General features: G+C 36.5%; 1 protein-coding gene across 2 annotated transcripts in view; it reads left to right on the plus strand.

Moving 5' to 3' along the window:
• Positions 1 to 20,554, plus strand: part of ATP7A (ATPase copper transporting alpha) — a 132,218-nt gene that overhangs the window by 99,114 nt on the left and 12,550 nt on the right. The window contains exons 10-17 of one of the 2 annotated variants that reach the window (XM_014865965.3): positions 909 to 1,142; positions 2,557 to 2,648; positions 3,658 to 3,785; positions 4,742 to 4,896; positions 5,113 to 5,247; positions 12,747 to 12,941; positions 14,589 to 14,771; positions 16,527 to 16,743. In XM_014865965.3, the coding sequence (XP_014721451.1) occupies positions 909 to 1,142; positions 2,557 to 2,648; positions 3,658 to 3,785; positions 4,742 to 4,896; positions 5,113 to 5,247; positions 12,747 to 12,941; positions 14,589 to 14,771; positions 16,527 to 16,743 (1,339 nt within the window). The remainder of the gene's footprint in view (positions 1 to 908; positions 1,143 to 2,556; positions 2,649 to 3,657; positions 3,786 to 4,741; positions 4,897 to 5,112; positions 5,248 to 12,746; positions 12,942 to 14,588; positions 14,772 to 16,526; positions 16,744 to 20,554) is intronic. The other variant, XM_014865966.3, reaches the window with a different exon arrangement.

The raw sequence follows: 20,554 nt of genomic DNA on the forward strand, positions 1-20,554 counted from the left end.
TTAGTGACAAACAGATAATAAGAGTGCAATTCATATTCAGATATGAATTTGGTATTCATATCTGCTATTGGATATAACTTTATATTTAAATTTACATTATTATAATAATAAAATATATTTAATATTTTATATTAAATATATTAGAACCAATTATATTTATATTAATTCTATTAAATACATTATAAATATGTTTTAAATTTATTATATAAAATAAAGTAATTATAATAATTATTATATTATATTATTGTTTTTGTTATTTCTCCCTGGCACTTGAGTTCATTACTTTCTGTATGTTTTCAGTTCTTCTCTTTATCTCCAAGATAAACTTTTACTGTGAAACACTTCCATCTAAGTGTTCATCTAATAAATTCCTAATTTAATTCCTAGTCTAATAACAAATCTATTCCTTTTTCTGACCCTTATAAAAGGCAATAATGATTTTTAAAACATCGTAGTATGTTTCTTTATACTAATGAAAAATAAGCTTTTCAGTTAAGTTTTCCAACAAAAACAGCCACAGATCCCATAGCTTGTGATATACCACTTAGGTTAAATTTTGGAAAGGGGGAGGTGAGTTTTATTTAAAAAATCCTTGTTAGAAGAATGTAATTCTTTCCCCAGTTCAAAAAGAAAAATCCAAGAACCATGTGACTATGCTTATATTATGAAATATCCATTGGATCATAGAGGACAGTTGCCAAGGGCTTGCACAGAGATTTGAATCCCTACACACACATCTCTGCTAAAATACAAACACTATCGGTGCAGCTTAGAATCTCTCCTTAGTGTTTATGGATTAGATAAAAGCCAAAGGAAGTTAACATTGATACTGTGTCTTAGCTATTGAGGTATATATGTGAATTTCCGCATTTTTTAAAAAAGCAATGATTATTGTTTCTATATTACAGTTTTTCGGAGGCTGGCACTTCTACATTCAGGCCTACAAAGCACTGAAGCATAAAACTGCGAATATGGACGTGCTGATTGTGCTGGCCACCACCATTGCATTTGCCTACTCTTTGGTTATTCTTCTGGTTGCAATGTATGAGAGAGCCAAAGTGAACCCTATTACTTTCTTTGACACACCTCCTATGCTTTTTGTGTTTATTGCACTAGGCCGGTGGCTGGAACATATAGCAAAGGTAAAGTAAGAAAGACTGACATTTGTTAAAATCTTGTGTGGAGAAATGACCATAATATTTTCTAGACCACGTACTGGGAATATACATTGATTTATGTAGTTAACCATTTACTGAAGGAAGTGTTTTTGGGCAACATTTTATTTTTTTTTGAGGAGGATTAGCCCTGAGCTAACTACTGCCAGTCCTCCTCTTTTTTGCTGAGGAAGCCTGGCCCTGAGCTAACATCCCTTCCCATCTTCCTCTACTTTATATGTGGGACGCCTAGCACAGCATGGCATCCCAAACGGTGCCATGTCCGCACCCGGGATCCGAACTGTGGCGAACCCTGGGCCGCTGAGAAGCAGAACGTGCGCACTTAACCACTGTGCAACCGGGCCAGCCCCTGGGCAATATTTTAAGTTAAATATTCCTTTGGAAGATTTATCAAATTTATGGAATTAATACTGTAGATAGTATCATATGTCCATGTTTATTTTGAGAGAGACATTTGAGCAGTACTTGTTTTATTTATTTATATCACGTTATTAATGGAAAACTTAGTGTGACCACAAGATTTTGAATAATGATGGAAAAAGATTCACCTGTAATCCCATGCTATAATGGAACTCACTTTCTAATCCTGTTTTACATACGATTATATTTTACAGAGTGGCAAACATAGTTTACATACCACTTTCTACTCTTAACACTATAAGGTTTTTTCCTCCTTTTTGCAGTCTAGATAATTATTTGGTATTTCTGCATAATATTCTGTCAAATCAATCTGCTGTAATTTACTAAACCATTCTGGTTTTGTTCTCAATTAGAATGTTTCTAATTTTTAATTTTAGATAATCCTGCGTTAAACATATTCATGTCTAATAGTTATTTCTATTGAATTAGTATCTTAAGATAAATTACAAAGGATATGATTAAAGGGCATGCACCTTTCTATGGCTCATGCCACACACGGTAACAATTTTTGCCAGCAAGGGTATGTTAATAAAGTTGTTTTACTACTACTTCATCAGCATTTACTCCTGTCTAAATTCTCGCTAAGTTAGTAGGCATTAGATGGTATCATGGAGTTGCTTTAGTTTGCGTTTCTTCTATTAATAGCAGGGATAAACATTTTTCCACATATTAGGTATTATATTTCTTCTTAAATGAATTACCTGTTCGTGTCCTTTGCCCTTGTACCTATTGGGTTCCTGATGTTTTTATTAATTTACATTGTTTATTTATAAATTATACCTAGTAATACATTTTATATTTGTGTACTTCGTATTTTTGAAGTGAAACATTTTCTCATTTGAACTAATTAATATTCCTAAAGCTGCCTTTTGAGTAAATGTTAAAGATTGTATCTTTATTTTAGGTAAGACTTGAGCTTTTTCTTCCTCAGCATTGTTAACATGTTTGTTTTAATTTATAGGGCAAAACCTCAGAGGCTCTTGCCAAGCTAATTTCACTACAAGCTACAGAAGCAACTATTGTAACTCTTGACTCTGATAATATCCTCTTGAGGTATTTATCTTCATTCTTCCCCCTTCTCTTTTCTAACTTCTTATGAAAAATATCATATATATATACAGAAGTAGAGAGAAGGGTATGATGAACCTACATAATCTGTCTCTCACATTCAGCAATTCTTTGTATTTGCCACCCTTCATCTATGCATCCTATCTTTCTTTCTCTTGTTGTGGTAGTAGTTTAAAGTAAATCCCAGTCATATTGTTTTACTGCTAAATATTCCTGTAGTATCTCTGAGAAAAGGACATATTCTTATATAACTATAATACCATATTGCATCTACCAAAATGAACAATAATTCCTTAATATCATCTAATACGCAGTCCTTATTCATATTTCTCCCTTTGTCTCCAAAATGTTTTAAGTTTCTTAGTTTAAGATGGAATTTAAACAAGATCTATTCATCATTGCATTTGACTGACGTGTTTCTTTTAATCTACACAGCTCCTCCCTCCATTTCCCCTCCTTGCTTCCTCCCCACTCCTCCCTGTCTCTACAGTTGGTTGGTGAAAGAAACATCCATCAGTTGTCCTGTAGAATATCCCACAGTCTGAATTTGTCTCTTTGCTTCCTTGTGGTGCCATTTAACTTGTTCTATAACTCCTGTGTTACCTGTAAACTGGAAGTTAGAGCTAAAGGCTTGAAAAGATTTCACTCTTTTGTATTTCTCATTTGTATACTCATAAAATTGTTTAGGCAAATTTACACAAATAAATTGTTTAGTGAAATAAAACCCCATTATATTATTTTCTAAAGCTTTCATTTATTCATTCAATGACTGTCCTACAAATATTTAGAGTGCCTACTTTGAGCCAGTACTGAGCTGTTCCCCAGCAGTGGACAGGACTGACATTGCAGTTGCTAGCTTAAATAGAGCTTCTGGCTTCCAGTGGTAGCAATTGTGGAGCCACAAGTTTGACATGAGCTAAATAAAAAGCTCGCATGGACGGATCAGGCTGAGAAGCATATTGTCACGATGCTTTTTATTTTAACTCACATTCAGTGAAGAACAAGTGGATGTGGAACTTGTACAACGTGGAGACATCATTAAAGTGGTTCCAGGAGGCAAATTTCCAGTGGATGGTCGTGTTATTGAAGGACATTCTATGGTAGATGAGTCTCTCATCACAGGTAAGTTCTTTCAGAGGATCATGACATGAAAGTGAAGTGAATCCAAAGTGTTAATTCAAAATAGGCATGAAAGGTAAAGAGCTTTTTGTAGAAAGTATGGAATGAGTATATAATGAGCAAAGGCAATATGAGTTCTTTTTAAGAGTATATTAAATCAATTTATACAGGTTTACTTTGTGGTTTTAGTTATGCTACTCAAGGCTCTTTTTACTGAGGATTGTTAATTACTAGAATGTATAGCCAAAGGAAGTTTTCATTCTGCTGTAGAGCCCAATAGACTTAGGTAAATTTTCCAGGGCAAATACTATTTTGTCTTCCTGCTCTAAAGACTGGTCTAGTCTGAGCTGGCATAGGACTCCAGGTTTTCCCACATCCGGGTCTGCTCTAAGGGAGCAGACCTGGAGCAGTTTGAGAGATCTTACGTAACTAAGGCCAATCCAGAGCAGAAGCAAAATAACACCTTTCCTCCTTCAACCCTCAGGATGGTGCCGGAAGAAGCTCAGCTTATGGACTATGTGGAAATCATTTAGGACTCTGTTTCTCAATAGGGGTGCTACTGCCAGTTTGGATGGCACAACTCTTAGTACCAGGGGACTGTCTTACACATTGTAGTAAATTTAGTATCCCTGACCCTGGCTCACTAAATTGGAGTAGCAGCACCCCATGTCTCCCCAGTAGTTATTACAAACAAGAACTCCCTTTTGGAGCTCCAAAAGTATCTGCCAACAAGAGCTAACATATTAGGTTTTCCCAGTTTAAGATATGCACCCCTGGGCTTGGCCCAGAATTGATATAAGGGAAGAGGTAGGGCAACTTTCACCTAGGCATTTGTCCAGATTCTATTTCAGAAATAAGAATCTCTTTTCTAGATATTTTTTTTGACTTAACAAATAATGGTACATTTCAAGATAGTGTTTATTTATGCTCGCTAAATCTTATCTTTATTCCTTATACAGGGGAGGCAATGCCTGTGGCCAAGAAACCTGGCAGCACAGTAATTGCTGGTTCCATTAACCAGAATGGGTCACTACTTATCCGTGCAACCCACGTTGGAGGAGACACAACCCTTTCTCAAATTGTCAAACTTGTGGAGGAGGCGCAAACATCCAAGGTAACTTAACTCCCTAGGAGAAAGAGAAAGTATTTTCCTTAAAGCCTGCTCAGTATAAATCTTCATCTAGTTTTTGTGTTTTCCCTTCATTCTCATTGCATTAATATGGAGTTTATTAAAATATTTCTCTTTGTGCTCAATATGAAATATACTCTGTATTTATTATCAGAAAAGGAGACTTTTGATATACTTATTATTATTATTATTTAATTCTAGGCTCCTATCCAGCAGTTTGCAGACAAACTCAGTGGCTACTTTGTTCCTTTTATTGTTATTGTTTCCATTGCTACCCTCTTGGTTTGGATTATAATTGGATTTCTGAATTTTGAAATTGTGGAAGCCTACTTTCCTGTAAGTGACTTCTAACAACTCTTTACCGTATGTAAAACAATTTGTGAATCTTTTACATAAGTAACTAAATGGAAAATACTATTATCTTTAAGGGACTGGAGTGGGAAGGTGATAAGAATAACATTTGCATTTATGTAAAAGTAAAAGATTGCCTTTTGAAGAGATTTTTTTCATGATGGCTTGTGATTTTCTAAAAGCAAGTACTGAACTTTTACCTTTTATACTTAGTCTTATTCCAAGCATGATTTTACTTTCACAAAGGACTGTAGATATATTGAGGAAAACCTTGGGATCTCAGCTCTGCCACGTCCCATCAATGTGATCTTAGGTCAACTTAATTTCTCTCTCAGCTTCAGTTTCCTCATCTATAAAGTGAGATTTTAGTAATACCCATCCTGCATAACTTGCAGTTGTGAAAGTCAAATAAGATGATATATTAGAAACACTTTGTAATTTATTAAATGTTTTATAAATATAAGATAATATTAGTGCCTGTTCCTCTCTAGTTGTATGATAGTCTCTAAAGTATGGTGTCATAAAGTGGTAAAGTGGACCTGGCCATGCTTCATATTAGAGATATAACCTTTAAATCGCTTACTTTTCTTATCCTCACTTTTGTCATTTGTGATGTACTGATAATAATACCTAAATTGCAGGATTGGGATTAATATAGGTGAAAATATACACGTATGACATATATGAAAGCATGAGCTTAGATATCTATGAAAGTCCATTCCAACTCTGTTTCTATACGGATATGTAACTCCTAGATGAACACTTAGTTTAAGCATTTGAGAACTTAGTAAAAATCTAGCATTGTAAAACCAGTACTACTAAGAAAGTCTTCCTTTATTGTTTCTTTATTTTAAAAAATGCCATGCTGTACACTGTTTCATGCTTTATCCCTTCAATTATAGAACAAGTAGAATAGTAACAACTATGTATCTATTCCATGATATGGTCATTAGGATAATATAAAAAAGTTTCTTTTGATGATTCCCATTAGTTAAGTACACATTGAACAAGAGGATGTCTGGGGAGTATTTTGGAATGTGTATCCTTCAGAATTTTTTTCTCATGAGTTCAGGGGTTCTTAGGAGATTTTCCTAATACTGTCAATTGTATTTACCCACACAAGCAATATTGAATGTCACTAAGCCCTATACTACTAGATATACTCAGTTCACATTGTTACGGTGAAAATAATTTTATAGAAATGTGATTAAGCTCCCTTTGCATGCTGGGTGATTGGATGAATTTTTTTCATTATCTTTAAAGAACAGTGGAAACTGCTGGGCCTCAAAAGGCATCTCTTACATAAGGCCACGTCTCCAAGATCAGGAGATATAGCTGACTCACCTAATACATAGATATAAGCACAGAGAAAGAGGCATAATGAGGAGGCAAAGGAATACATTCCAAATAAGGGAACAGGACAAAACTCCAAAAAAGAACTAAATGAAATAGAAATAAACAATCAACCTGACAAGGAGTTCAAACAAGGAGTCATAAGGATGCTCACTGATCTTGGGAGAAGACTGGATGAACACAGTGAGAATGTCAACAAAGAATTGGAAACTGAAAAAAACCCAATCAGAAATGAAGAATACAATACTGGAAATGAAAAATTCACTAGAGGGACTCAATAGCAGAGTAGATGATACAGAAGAACGGATCAGTGAGCTGGACAAAAGACTAGAGGAAATCACTCAAACTGAACGGATAAAGGAACAAAGAATTAAAAAGAATGAGAACAGTCTAAGGGAACTCTGGGACGATATCAAGCGCACTAACAATTGTATTATAGGTGTCCCAGAAGGAGAAGAGAGAGACAAAGGGGCAGAGAATCTATTTGAATAAATAATAGCTGAAAACTTTCCTAACCTAAGGAAGAAAACAGACATCCAAGTACAGGAAGCACAGAGAGCACCAAACAAGATAAACTTAAAGAAACCCACACCAAGACATATTGTAATTAAAATGTCCAAAATTAAAGGTAAAGAGAGAATCCTAAAACCTGCAAGATAAAGGCAACAAGTGACATAGAAAGGAAAGCCCATAAGGCTATCAGCAGATTTCTCAGCTGAAACCCTAAAGGCTATTTAAAGAGCTGAAAGGAAAAACCCTACAGCCAAGAATACTCTACCCAGTAAGATTATCATTCAGAATGGAAGGAGAGAGAGTTTCCCAGACAAGCAAAAATTAAAGAAGTTTATCACCAAGAAACCAGTTCTACAAAAAATGCTGAAGGGACTTATTTAAGTGGGAAAGAGAAGACCACAAATAGGGATAAGAAAATTATCAAAACAGAGAAAAAAGAAGCAGGCAATAAAATCACTGGTAAAGACAAAAATACACTAAAGGTAGCAGATCAACCACCTATGAAGATAATATGAAGGTTAAAAGACAAAAGTACTAAAATTACCTATTTCAATGATAAGAGGGTAATAGATAGACACATACAAAATAAGAGATATGATTCAGAAACATAACATGTGGGAGGAGAGGAGTAAAAGAGTAGAGCTTTTAGAAAGAGATCAAACTAAAGAGACTATCAACTCACTATAGATTGCTATATATGTAGAGTATTATATATGAACCTCATGGTAATCACAAACCAGAAACCTATAATAAATAAACAAGTAAGAGAAAGGACATCAAACACATTACCAAAGAAAGCCATCAAACCACAAGGGAAGAGAGCAAGAAAAGAAGAAAGGAACAGAGAAGAATGACTAAAACACCCCCCAAAAAAGTGACAAAATGGCAATAAATACATATTTATCAACAGCTACTTTAAATGTCAGTGGACTAAATGCTCCAATCAAAAGGCATAGGGTAGCCAATTGGATAAAAAAAACAAGGCCCATATATATGCTGCATACAAGAGACATACTTAAGACCTAAAGACATCACAAACTGAAAGTGAAAGGATGGAAAAAGATACTCCAGCATGGGAGAGAAGTGAAAGCTGGGGTAGCAATACTTAGATCAGACAAAGTAGACTTTAAAACAAAAACTGTAACAAAAGACAAAGAAGGGCATTACATAATGATAAAAGGAACAATCCAAAAAGAAAATGTAATACTTGTAACTACCTATGCACCCAACATAGGAGCACCTAAATATATAAAGCAAGTATTAACAGGCATAAAAGGAGAAATAGACAGTAACACAATAATACTAGGGGACTTTAACACTCCACTTAGACCAATGGATAGATCATCCAAACAGAAGATTAATAAGGAAACATTGGCCTTAAGTGACACATTAGGCCAGATGGACTTAGTAGACATATACAGAACATTCCATCCAAAAACCACAGAATACACATTCTTTTCAAATGCATATGGAACATTCTCCAGGATACATTACATATTAGGCCACAAAACAAGCCTCAAATTTAAGAAGATCGAAATAATACCAACCATCTTTTCTGACCACAGCAGTATGAAACTAGAAATCAACTACAGGAAGAAAATCAAAAAAGCCACAAATATGTGGAGATTAAACAAAATGCTACTGAACAATTATTGAGTCAATGAAGAAATCGAAGGAGAAATCAAAAAATACCTGGAGACAAATGAAAATGAAAATACAGCATGCCAAAATCTATGGGATACAGCAAAAGTGGTTCTAAGAGGGAAGTTCACAGCAATTGAGGCCTACCTCCACAAACAAAAGTCCCAAATAAACAATCTAACAGTGCACCTAAGGGAACTGGAAAAAGAAGAACAAAGTCTAAAATCAACAGAAGGAAGGAAATAATAAAAAAGCAGAAATAAGTGAAATAGAGACTAAGAAAACAATAGAAAAAACCAATGAAACCAAGAACTGGTTCTTTGAAAAGATAAACAAAATTGACAAACCTTTAGCTAGACTCACCCAGAAAAAAAAGAGAGAAGGCTCAAATAAACAAAGTCAGAAATGAAAGAGGAGAAATTACAACAGACACCTCAGAAATACAAAAGATTATACAAGAATACTGTGAAAAGGTACACACCAACAAATTGGATAATATAGAAGAAATGGATAAATTCTTAGAGTCATACAGCCTTCCAAATCTGAAACAAGAAGCAGTAGAGAATTTGAATAGACCAATCACCAGTAAGGAGATCAAAACAGTAATCAAAAACCTCCCCAAAAATAAAAGTCCAGGACCAGCCGGCTTCCCTGGTGAATTCTACCAAACATTCAAAGAAGACTTAATAGCTATCCTTCTCGAACTCTTCCAAAAAATTGAAGAGGAGAGGAAATTTCCTAACATATTCTACAAAGCCAACATTATCTTCATACCAAAACCAGACGAGGACAACACAAAAAAAGAAAATTACAGGCAAATATCACTGATGAACATTGATGCAAAAATCCTCAACAAGATACTAGCAAATTGAATACAACAATACATTAAAAAGATCACACACCATGATCAAGTGTGATTTATTCCAAGAATGCAGGGATGGTTCACCATCTGCAAATCAATCAACATGATACACCACATTAACAAAATGAGGAATAAAAATCACATGGTCATCTTAATAGATTCAGAGAAAGCATTTGACAAGATACAGCATCCATTTATGATAAAAACTCTAAATAAAGTGGGTATAGAAGGAAAATACCTCAAGATGATAAAGGCCGTATTTGACAAACCCACAGCTAATATTGTTCTCAGTGGAGAAAAACTGAAAGCTATCCCTCTAAGAATAGGAACCAGACAAGGATGCCCACTTTCACCACTCTTATTTAACATAATATTGGAAGTCCTAGCCAGAGCAATCATGCAAGAAAAAGAAATAAAATGGATCCAAATTGGAAAAGAAGATGTGAAACTGTCACTATTTGCAGATGACATGATTTTATATATAGAAACCCCTAAAGAATCCGCTGAAAAACTTTTAGAAATAATAAATGAATGCAGTCAAGTTGAAGGATACAAAACCAACATACAAAAATCAGTTGCATTTCTGTACACTAAGAACAAAGTAGCAGAAAGAGAAATTAAGAATACAATCCCAGGGCCAGCCCAGTGGCGCAGCGGTTAAGTACGCACGTTCTGCTTTGGCGGCCTGGGGTTCATCGGTTCAGATCCTGGATGTGGACATGGCACCGCTTGGCAAGCCATGCTTTGGTAGGCATCCCACATATAAAGTAGGGGAAGATGGGCATGTATGTTAGCTCAGGGCCAGTCTTCCTCAGCAAAAAGAGGAGGATTGGCAGCAGTTAGCTCAGGGCTAATCTTCCTCAAAAAAACAAATACAATCCCATTTATAATTGCAACAAAAAGAATAAAATACCTAGGAATAAACTTAACCAAAGAGGTGAAAGATCTGTACACCAGAAACTATAAAACATTGTTTAAATTGAAGAAGACACAAAGAAACGGAAAGATACTCTGTGCTCTTGGATTGGCAGAATTAACAGTTAAAATGTCCATACTTCCTAAAGCAATCTATAGATTCACTGCAATCCCTATCAAAATTCCAACAGCATTTTTCACAGAAATGGAACAAAGAATCTTAAAATGTATGTGGAACAACAAAAGACCCCCAATAGCCAAAGGAATCCTGAGAGAAAAAAGTAAAGCTGGGAGTATCACACTCCCTGATTTCAAAATAGACTACAAACCCGTAGTAACCAAAACAGCATGGGACTGGCACAAAAACAGACACACAGATCAATGGAACAGAATCTAGAGCCCAGAAATAAACCCACACATATATGGACAGCTAATTTTCAATGAAGGAGCCAAGAACATACCATAGAGAAAAGAGAGTCTCTTCAATAAATAATGTTGGGAAAACTGGACAGCCACATGCAAAAGAATGAAAGTGGACCATTGTCTTACATCGTACACAAAAATAAACTCAAAATGGATTAAAGACTTGAATGTAAGAATCTGAAACCATCGAACTTCTAGAAGAAAACCTGGGCAGTACGCTCTTCGACATTGGTCTTAGCAGCATTTTTTCAAATACCATGTCTGATCGGGCAAGAGAAAGAATAGAAAAATAAACACATGGGACTACATCAAACTAGAAAGCTTCTGCGCAGCAAAGGAAACCATCAACAAAGCGAAAAGACAACTTAATAATTGGGAGAAGATATTTGCAAACCATATATCAGATAAGGGGTTAATATCTGAAATGTACAAAGAACTCATACATCTCAACAACAAAAAAACTAACAACCAATTAAAACATGGGAAAAAGATCTGAAAAGAGATTTCTCCAAAGAAGTTATATGGATGGTCAACCAGCACATGAAAAGATTTTCAACATCATTAACTATCAGGGAAATGCAAATCAAAACTACAATGAGATACCACCTCACTCCCGTCAGAATGGCTATAATTAACAAGACAGGAAACAATAAGTGCTGGAGAGGATGTGGAGAGAAGGGAACCCTCGTACACTGCTGGTGGGAGTGCAAACTGGTGCAGCCACTGTGGAAAGCAGTGTGGAGATTCCTCAGAAAATTTATATCTACCATATGATCCAGCTGTTCCACTGCTGGGTATTTATCCCAAGAACTTGAAAACACAAATGCGTAAAGATCTGTGCACCCCATGTTCATCGCAGCCTTATTCACCATAGCCAAAACTGGGAAGCAACCCAGGTGCCCATCAAGGGACGAATGGATAAAGAAGATGTGGTATTTATACACAATGGACTACTACTCAACCATAAGAAATGATGAAATCCGGCCATTTGTGACAACGTCGATGGACCTTAAGGGTATTATGCTGAGTGAAATAAGTCAGAGGGAGAAACTCAAATACCGTATGATCTCACTCATAAATAGAAGATAAAAGCAATGACAAACAAAAATGTAGAAACAGAGATTGGATTCGTGTTTACCAGTGGGGAACGAGGGAGGGAGGATGGTGAAAGGGGTGATTAGGCACGTGTGTGTGGGCATGGATTGTAATTAGTCTTTGGGTGGTGATCATGATGTAATCTACACAGAAATTGAAATATAATCATGTACTCCTGAAAGCTGTATAATGTTATAAACCAATGTTACTGCAATAAAAATAAATTAAAAATAAAAAGAATAATATAACAGGCAGATTTATGTCCTTAATATACAGAAATTCAGAATTCTTTCTGTTCGTGATAAAATTTGTTGAGAATTAGGTCTCATGTTTGCAGCTATTTTTTGAAAGTCCGTAATAAAAACACTTATTCTCAATATTCAGCAAAATAAAAAAAGCCGACTTTTATGTTTCTTATATTCACTCCATAGTTTGTAACTCTGGAATCGGTAAAATTGAAATATTGATTTTAGGACTGTGACTTGATTGCCAATTATGTCACAATTTCTTATATTCATGAAAAAGTCTTTTCTTGCTAATAACTAATATGTGTATGTTGATAGCTAAGTAGAATTATGTATGACTTCAAAATTGTGTTTTTATTTAAATAGAATTAAGCTCTGTTCCTTTTGTTTTATACAGCTCTAAATCAATAACAAAAACTCACGTCTTTCTTTTAAAGGGCTACAACAGAAGTATCTCCCGAACAGAAACAATAGTACGCTTTGCTTTCCAAGCCTCTATCACGGTTCTGTGCATTGCATGCCCTTGTTCACTGGGACTGGCCACTCCAACTGCTGTGATGGTGGGTACAGGAGTAGGTGCTCAAAATGGCATCCTAATCAAAGGTGGAGAGCCACTGGAGATGGCTCATAAGGTAAGATAGTCCCCAGAACTAAGAACTGTCCCATCCGAACTGGCAGTAGCACCCCTATTGAGAAACAGAGTCCTAAATGATTTCCGCATAGTCCATAAGCTGAGTCTCTTCTGGCACCATCCTGAGGGTTGAAGTAGGACAAGTGTTATTTTGCTTCTGCTCTGGATTGGCCTTAGTTATGTAAGATCTCAAACTGCTCCAGGTCTGCTCCCTTAGAGCAGACCCTGATGTGGGAAAACCTGGAGTCCCATGCCAGCTCAGACTAGATGAGTCTTTAGGGCAGGAAGACAAGATAGGTATTTGCCCAGGAAAATTTGCCCAACTCTGTCAGGCTGTGAACCTATTTGTGTGCTTCCATGTGTATATTCTTCACTGTGAGGTAGCACTTGTAGTTCCATTGCTGTTTCTCTGCCTTTGCTGCCACTAACTGACAGTTTGCAACTATGACTTTAGGAATATAATCCTATTCTTGACCTCTCTCATATTAGAATTTCTAAGACAATCTCAGTCAAGGCTACTTGACTTCAACTAAAACCACGTTCCTTCTAGTGTGTTCTTATTATGAGGATACAAACTATATACAGATGCATGTAGTAAATACAGAACACACCTTAGAACAGGTTTGGAACATTATCTAGCCAGTGAATATAGTCTATTAGTTTTTATAGTAATTTTTTATTTTTAAAGATTTTATTTTTCCTTTTTCTCCCAAAGCCCCCGGTACATAGTTGTATATTGTAATTGTAGGTCCTTCTAGTTGTGGCACGCGGGACGCCACCTAAGCATGGCCTGATGAGTGGTGCCATGTCCGCGCCTAGGATCCGAACCGGTGAATCCCTGGGCCGCCGAAATGGAGTGCATCAACTTAACCACTCGGCCATGGGGCCAGCCCCAGTAATTTTTTATTTTGATATAATTTCAAACTGAAAAAAAAGTTGCAAGAATAGTATAAAGAACTCCTGTATACTCCTTACGGCAGATATCAGGGTCCTTTCCTAAGAACAAAGACATTCTCTTACATAACCACAGTACAAAGATCAAAATCAAGAAATTAATATTGATATGATATCATTATCTGATCTATAGTCCACATTCCAGTTTCCTCAGTTGTCTTTATAATATCCTTTATAGCTATTTTTTCCTCTTGTCCAGAATCATGCTTTGTATTTAGTTGTCGGATCTCTTTTCATCTTGGTTCCTCAAGTTATTCATTTTTGAACCAGGTCTTATCTGGTGTTCACTTCAACCTAATTACTTACCTTTCTCTTATAATCATCTGCCTACTGCCCAGATTTCCCCTACGGATCTATCATTCAATTAGTCCTGAAAGCCTTTCTCTTTCCCTGGAGGCACTAGAGGCATCTCCTAATTACCTATTAACGCTCAAGCCTTAACAATTAGTTCTCGTTGTTTCACATCTATCCACAGTGCAGTCGAACATTTGCAAGGGAGGGCTATTTCTTCCCTTACCCCCCTTCCTTTTGTTCTCCCAAAGACAGTTCATTAAGTCCAATTAAGTCAAAGGTCAGTTTATTAAGAAACAAAATAGTAATCTGTTTGTCAAAGTAAACCTTTTCTCATTTATGAAAAGGTGATATTAAGGATTATCAAGTCATATAGGTGCATGATATTTTTATTTTCTCACAGGTAAAGGTAGTGGTATTTGATAAGACTGGAACCATTACCCATGGAACCCCAGTAGTGAATCAAGTAAAGGTTCTAGTGGAAAGTAACAGAATGTCACGCAATAAGATCCTGGCTATTGTGGGAACTGCTGAAAGTAACAGCGAACACCCTCTAGGAGCAGCCATAACGAAATACTGCAAGAAGGTACAATTTTTCCCTTGTTTATTAATGTAGTCATCTCCTATAAGAATTATCCAGACCAAATAGAAACTATGTTTGACTATGATGTACATATATATATATATTATATATATATATATAGTTGGTATAAGGCTAGAGAGACTTGTATTTTCTCATTTTATTTTATAATGTATCTTAGTTTCTTCATACAGAAAAGTGTAAAGATGAAAACAGAAATTAACTATAATTATGCCACACAGATAACCCCCTGTTGACTAAAAAATTAAAATAGAAGTAATACATATTTATGGTAGGAAAACTCAGCTGGTTCAGAGTTACGTAATAAGAAAGGGATATCTCATTCCCCGCCTTCCATAACTCCTCTCTCCAAAGCTTAACGAGTGGTAACAGTCTTTTTAAATAACAGCTTAACCAGATACAATTCACATACTATTAGGTTCACCGTTGTGAAGTGTACAATTCAGTAATTTTTAGTATATTCAGAAAAGTGTACATCTATTAACCATTTTTTAATGGAGATACCAATATATATGCATTTATTATTGTTTAAACTTTACATAGAAAGGTCACACAGGGACCAGTCTTGGTAACTTTTTTCTTTTATTGAATGATTTTTACGTATCAGGACATATCGATGTGCCTTGTTATTTTTAATGGCTATCTTGTATTCTATTATATGATTGGTTTTTTGGCTCTTACAATGTATACTTAACATGCTTATCAGCTTTTGCAAGTTTGTCTCTATGTTAAATGCCTATCGAGGCAATTGCTAGAGCAAAGGATACATGCAGTTAAATTTTGATGAATATTACCAGTGCCAACAGGAGAAATATTACCAACAGCCACATGAAAGGTTGTATCAGTTTATACTTTCTGCAAATTGGAGTGTGCATTTCCCCACATTCTTACCAATACTTTATTTTTTCCAATTTAATAAGAAAAAATATTTGCTCACTGGTTTGCTTTGCATTTCCTTAATTGTTAATAAGGTTTAGCATCTTTTCATGTTTTGGCCATTTGAATTTATTTTTCTGCAACCTGTCTGCTTGTATCCTTTGCCTGTTTTTCCATAGGATTGTTTGCCTTTTTCACATTGATTTGTACAAGTTCTTTGTAAATTATCTCATATAATTTTACAATTAAAATGTGGCAATTTGTACCATTGGTGTTGCCATTTCTTTATTCGTTCTCTCCTTTTTACCTATTAACTGTTACTGACATGGCTTCTTTACACTCAAATCAAACAACAGAGAACATGAAGATAAAAAGAGCCAGGAAACAGTGATGCCCACCAGAATTCTTACTTGGCTTACCAAGGCCACAGAATCATACTAGAGAGGCACTCTGGTAACTAAAGGCGCTATTCTTTGTTACCCTTTGCCCTGTGCTGAATAGAAAATCTGACTTGACAATAGAATTAAATATTTAACTTGTAATTCTCTATGGGAAAGGGTGGAGAATATTGATAAACCTCCCACGTTTTCTTTTCCTAAACTTGGTATAAATTTTAGAGAGTGAGATTAAAACAAAGGACTCTGATGTTCTCCTGTAACTTTGAACGTTTTACAAACATTATATCAAAATCCACTGTCAGATAGGCCATGATAATTGACAGTTTTATTCTAAGCATTTAGAATTAACCAGGCATGTAGCATGCGTCTAAATGTTTGGAATTAACCAGCAGTAATCTTGATCTTGCTAATGATGACCTTGAATTATTAGAACAGCAGACGAAATCCTTCTGTTTCTGTTTCTTAGGAGCTGAACACTGAAACCTTGGGTACCTGCACAGATTTCCAGGTTGTGCCAGGCTGTGGTATTAGCTGCAAAGTCACCAATATTGAAGGATTCCTGCATAAGAATAACTGGAAGATAGAGGAAAATAATATTAAAAATGCATCCCTGGTTCAAATTGATGCAAGTAATGAACAGCCATCCACTTCATCTTCCATAATTATTGATGCCCAGCTCTCAAGTAACTCAATTTTCTTTGTAGTACCAATTATGGGACAGTTATTAATAGATATCTGACTTTATAACCCTGAAATGTTATATAAGAAACAAAAATTGACATCATAGTTTCATTCTCTCAAATCAGTTTTACCGTAGGCCTCCTGATCACTTCACTCATGTGACTCAAGAACATTTCCCAACTGTGCTCCTTGATTCCACTATAGGGTGATGAAGTCTAGCCTTAGCCGATCTTCCATCTCAGTTCAGCCATCTTTCTTTTATTTCTCACCACAGCTACTCTAAACTTTTTATATCCCTCACAAGATCCTGTGACCTTCCCCCTATTTCCCTAAGCAAATTATCTGACTTATTTTTCACATATAAATTAAAGTTCTCAGACATTTTTTTTGAGATGTCAAAAATGAATGTGTTCCTTCATTTTTCTTTTTTTTTTTTTTTTGCCCAAAATGATTCCTTTTTCAGGGGAAGAGATATCCCTCATCTTGCCTAATGAATCCCCTCATCTTTGCTCTAGATCCGACCCTCTCTTTATTCCTCAGGGGCCTCACTCTCTGTTGTGTATGCTTTCTTTATTTTCCAACTCTCTTTTGTAGTAGCTTCTTCTCCTAAACATATAAACATTTCTTCCATCAAAATCACTGTATTCCCATTTAGATTTTGTCCTATCTGTCTTTCTTTCCTTTTATATCCAAGCTTCTAGAAAGAGTAGTCTAGGCTTGCTGAATTCACTTATTCGCTGCAGTCTGGCTTCTGCCCCATCCGTACCACTGAAACTATTCTTTCTGTGTCCACTGATTACCTTATTCAGTACCCTCTCCAGTGGTCACTTCTCAGTCTTCCTCCTGCTTGACCTCATGAAAGCATTTGACAGTGTTGACATTCCTTCCTTCCTAAAACTCTTCCTTCCCCTGATTCCATGACCCTGCTTTCTCTAGATTCTCCTCTCGTCTTTCTGGCTGTTTCTTCTAATCCTCCTCTGATTCCCCTTTTCTCCCGCTTTTGAATGTTGGGTGTCCTCAGGGTTTTGTTCTTGGCTTTTTCTCATTTTACATGCTCTCTCTGTAGAATCTCATTCATGCCTATCACTTATTCTACCACCTGTAGGCTTCCACTACCACTTCCAAGTCCATATGTCTAGCCAAGGCCTCTTTCCTGAGTTTCTTGTTGTTCTATCCATCTGCCCCAAAACACGATATACCCACCTAAGTGTTCCAGCACCTTCCCACCCATTTATGCTCGAGTGATTTTGCTAACATGCGCATTAGATTATATCACTTTCTAACTAATACCTTTTATTACAGTGGCTCATAATTTATTTTTGAATCATAAACTTTTGGAGGAATGTGATGAAAACTGCCTACCCCTCAGAAAATTTCTGTTTCAGAGGTTTGCATATATCCTAAAGCTCATCCGTGGAATTCTGTTAAGGATCCCGGCTTTACTGGTCCTCTCTTTCCTACAGGACAAAGTTCAGTCTCTGGACTTTGTTCAAGATCTGTTGCCCGTGATGCATTTCCTGCCTCCCTGCACCACCCATCTTGTCTTCTTCCACGGCCCCCAATGTACTCTGTGTTCTGTCCATACAGAGCTACTTATAATTCCTCCTTACATCTTGTCATTTCATGCTTTTTAGATCATTTCATTTACTCTTTTCTCTGGCTAACGTTGTTGTCCACAACAGCATCTACCTCATGAGCTTGTTTTCATCTTTTAAGACTTAGCTCACGTCTCTCTTCAGTGAAGCCTTCACTGACTGACATACATAGGCAGAGACATTTGTTCTTCTTTTTAAATTATAACTATACTTAATCTTTGTATTGTGCTAAGTACACTGCATGATCGTTCTTTATTTACCTGCCTAATTCTATTAAACTGCAATTTCTTTGTCTATGAACTTTTAGTATCAAGCACCCTGACACATAGTAATTTCATTCATTTGACAGCTTTTATTAAGCATTGTTCAAGACACTAAAGAATCAGCAGTGAGCAGAATATACAAAGTCCCTGTCTCATGGAGGTTACATTCCGGGTGGGAGAACACAAGACATGAGCAAATAAATAAGAAAATGTAGTATGTCTGATGGAGGAAAATAAAGAAGGGTAAGGGATATAGGGAATGCTGGGAGTAGCCGGTCCTATTTTATATAGGATAATCAGGGTAGGCCTCATTGAGAAGGTGGTATTTGAGCAAAAACCTGAGGAGGGGGACAGAGAAAGCTATGTGAATATCTGTGACAAGAGTGTTCCAGGCAGGAGGAGCGTTAAGTACAGAAGCCTTGAATTAGGAATGTGCTTGACTAGTTGGAGGAAAAGCGAGGAGAACAGCATGGCTAGAACAGAATAAATGAGTGGGAAGGGGATAAGAGACTAGGTCAGAGAGGTAGGGCAGGACTAGATTGTGTAAGGACGTTGAAAGGACTTTGGTTTTTACCTTAAGATGGAAAGCCATTGGAGAGTTTTGAGTATAGGAGTGACAGAATCTGACTTGATGTTTTAAAAGTATTACCTTGGCTGCTCTGGTGAAAATATACCACTGGAGGTGGGGATGGGGGCAAGGGCGAAAGCAGGGAGACGAGTTAGTGGACTTTCATCATAATCCAGGTGAAAAATAATGGTGGCTTGGACCAGTGTGGTAACCGTAAAGGTCATAAGAAGTGGTCAAATTCTGGATCTGTCTTGAAGGGAGAGCTGTCTGACAGATTATCTCACAGATTGGATATGGGGTATGAGAGAAACAGGAGTCAAGAATTATGCCAAGGTTTGTGGCCTAAGCAATTTAGAATAATGGAGTTACCATTTCAATAAGATGGGGAAGACCACAAGAGGGGCAGTATTGAGGAAAACTGATCAGGAGTTTGGTTTTTGACATGTTAAGTTTGAGTGCCTTTTACGTATTCAAGTGGAGATGCCATATAAATGGAAATATCAACTAGGCAGTCGGCTGCACAAGTCTGGAGTTCAAAGACACAGACTGGGTTGGGCGTAGAGATTTGGGAGTCATCTACATATACGTCTGTGCTGTCCAATCTGGTAGCTACTAGTTACATGTGACTATTTAAATTTAAATTCATTAAAATTTAATTTAATTTAAAATTCAGCCCTTCAACCATACTAGCCACATTTCAGCACTCAATAGCCACATAATGTTAGTGGGTACTGTACTGAACGGAGCAGATACAGAACATCTCCATCATCACAGAAAGTTCTATCGGACAGCGCTGATAGAGATGGTACTTAAAGCCCTGAGACTGATAAGATCACCAAAGAGTGACGGTAGATAGAGGGGGAAAAGAGGTTTAAGGTTTGAGCCCTGTAACACCACAAATTAAGAGGTCAAGGAGCTGAGGAAAGATCGGCAAAGAAGGCTGAGAAGCAGTGGTGAGTGAGGAGGTAACTCATAAGAACGTGTTGTTCTAGAAGTGAAGCGAAGAAAGTGTTTCAAGGAGAGAGTGATCCACTGTGTTAAATGCTGCTAATAGGGTGAGTAAGGTGAGGACTGAGAATTAGCCATTAGGTTAATTAAAGGTCATTGGTGTGTTTTATGAACAATTCTTTGGAGTAGTAGAGACAAAAGCTTTATTTGAGTGGGTTCACAAGAGAATAGAAAGATATGAGTTGGAGACAGCCAATAGAGACAACCCTTTCAAGAAGTTTTCCTCTGTACAGAAGCAGAGAAATGGGGCAGTAGCTAGAGAGGTAAGTGAGGTTTTTTTAAAAGATAGGACTATGTACAGCAGGGATAGAAAATTTGATCATGCAGGAGAGAGAAGGGAGACTTGTTGGAGAGATTTCTAGAATAGGCAAAGGAGGGG

The sequence above is a fragment of the Equus asinus genome, chromosome X (assembly GCF_041296235.1).
Source record: "Equus asinus isolate D_3611 breed Donkey chromosome X, EquAss-T2T_v2, whole genome shotgun sequence".
Lineage (NCBI taxonomy): Eukaryota > Metazoa > Chordata > Mammalia > Perissodactyla > Equidae > Equus > Equus asinus.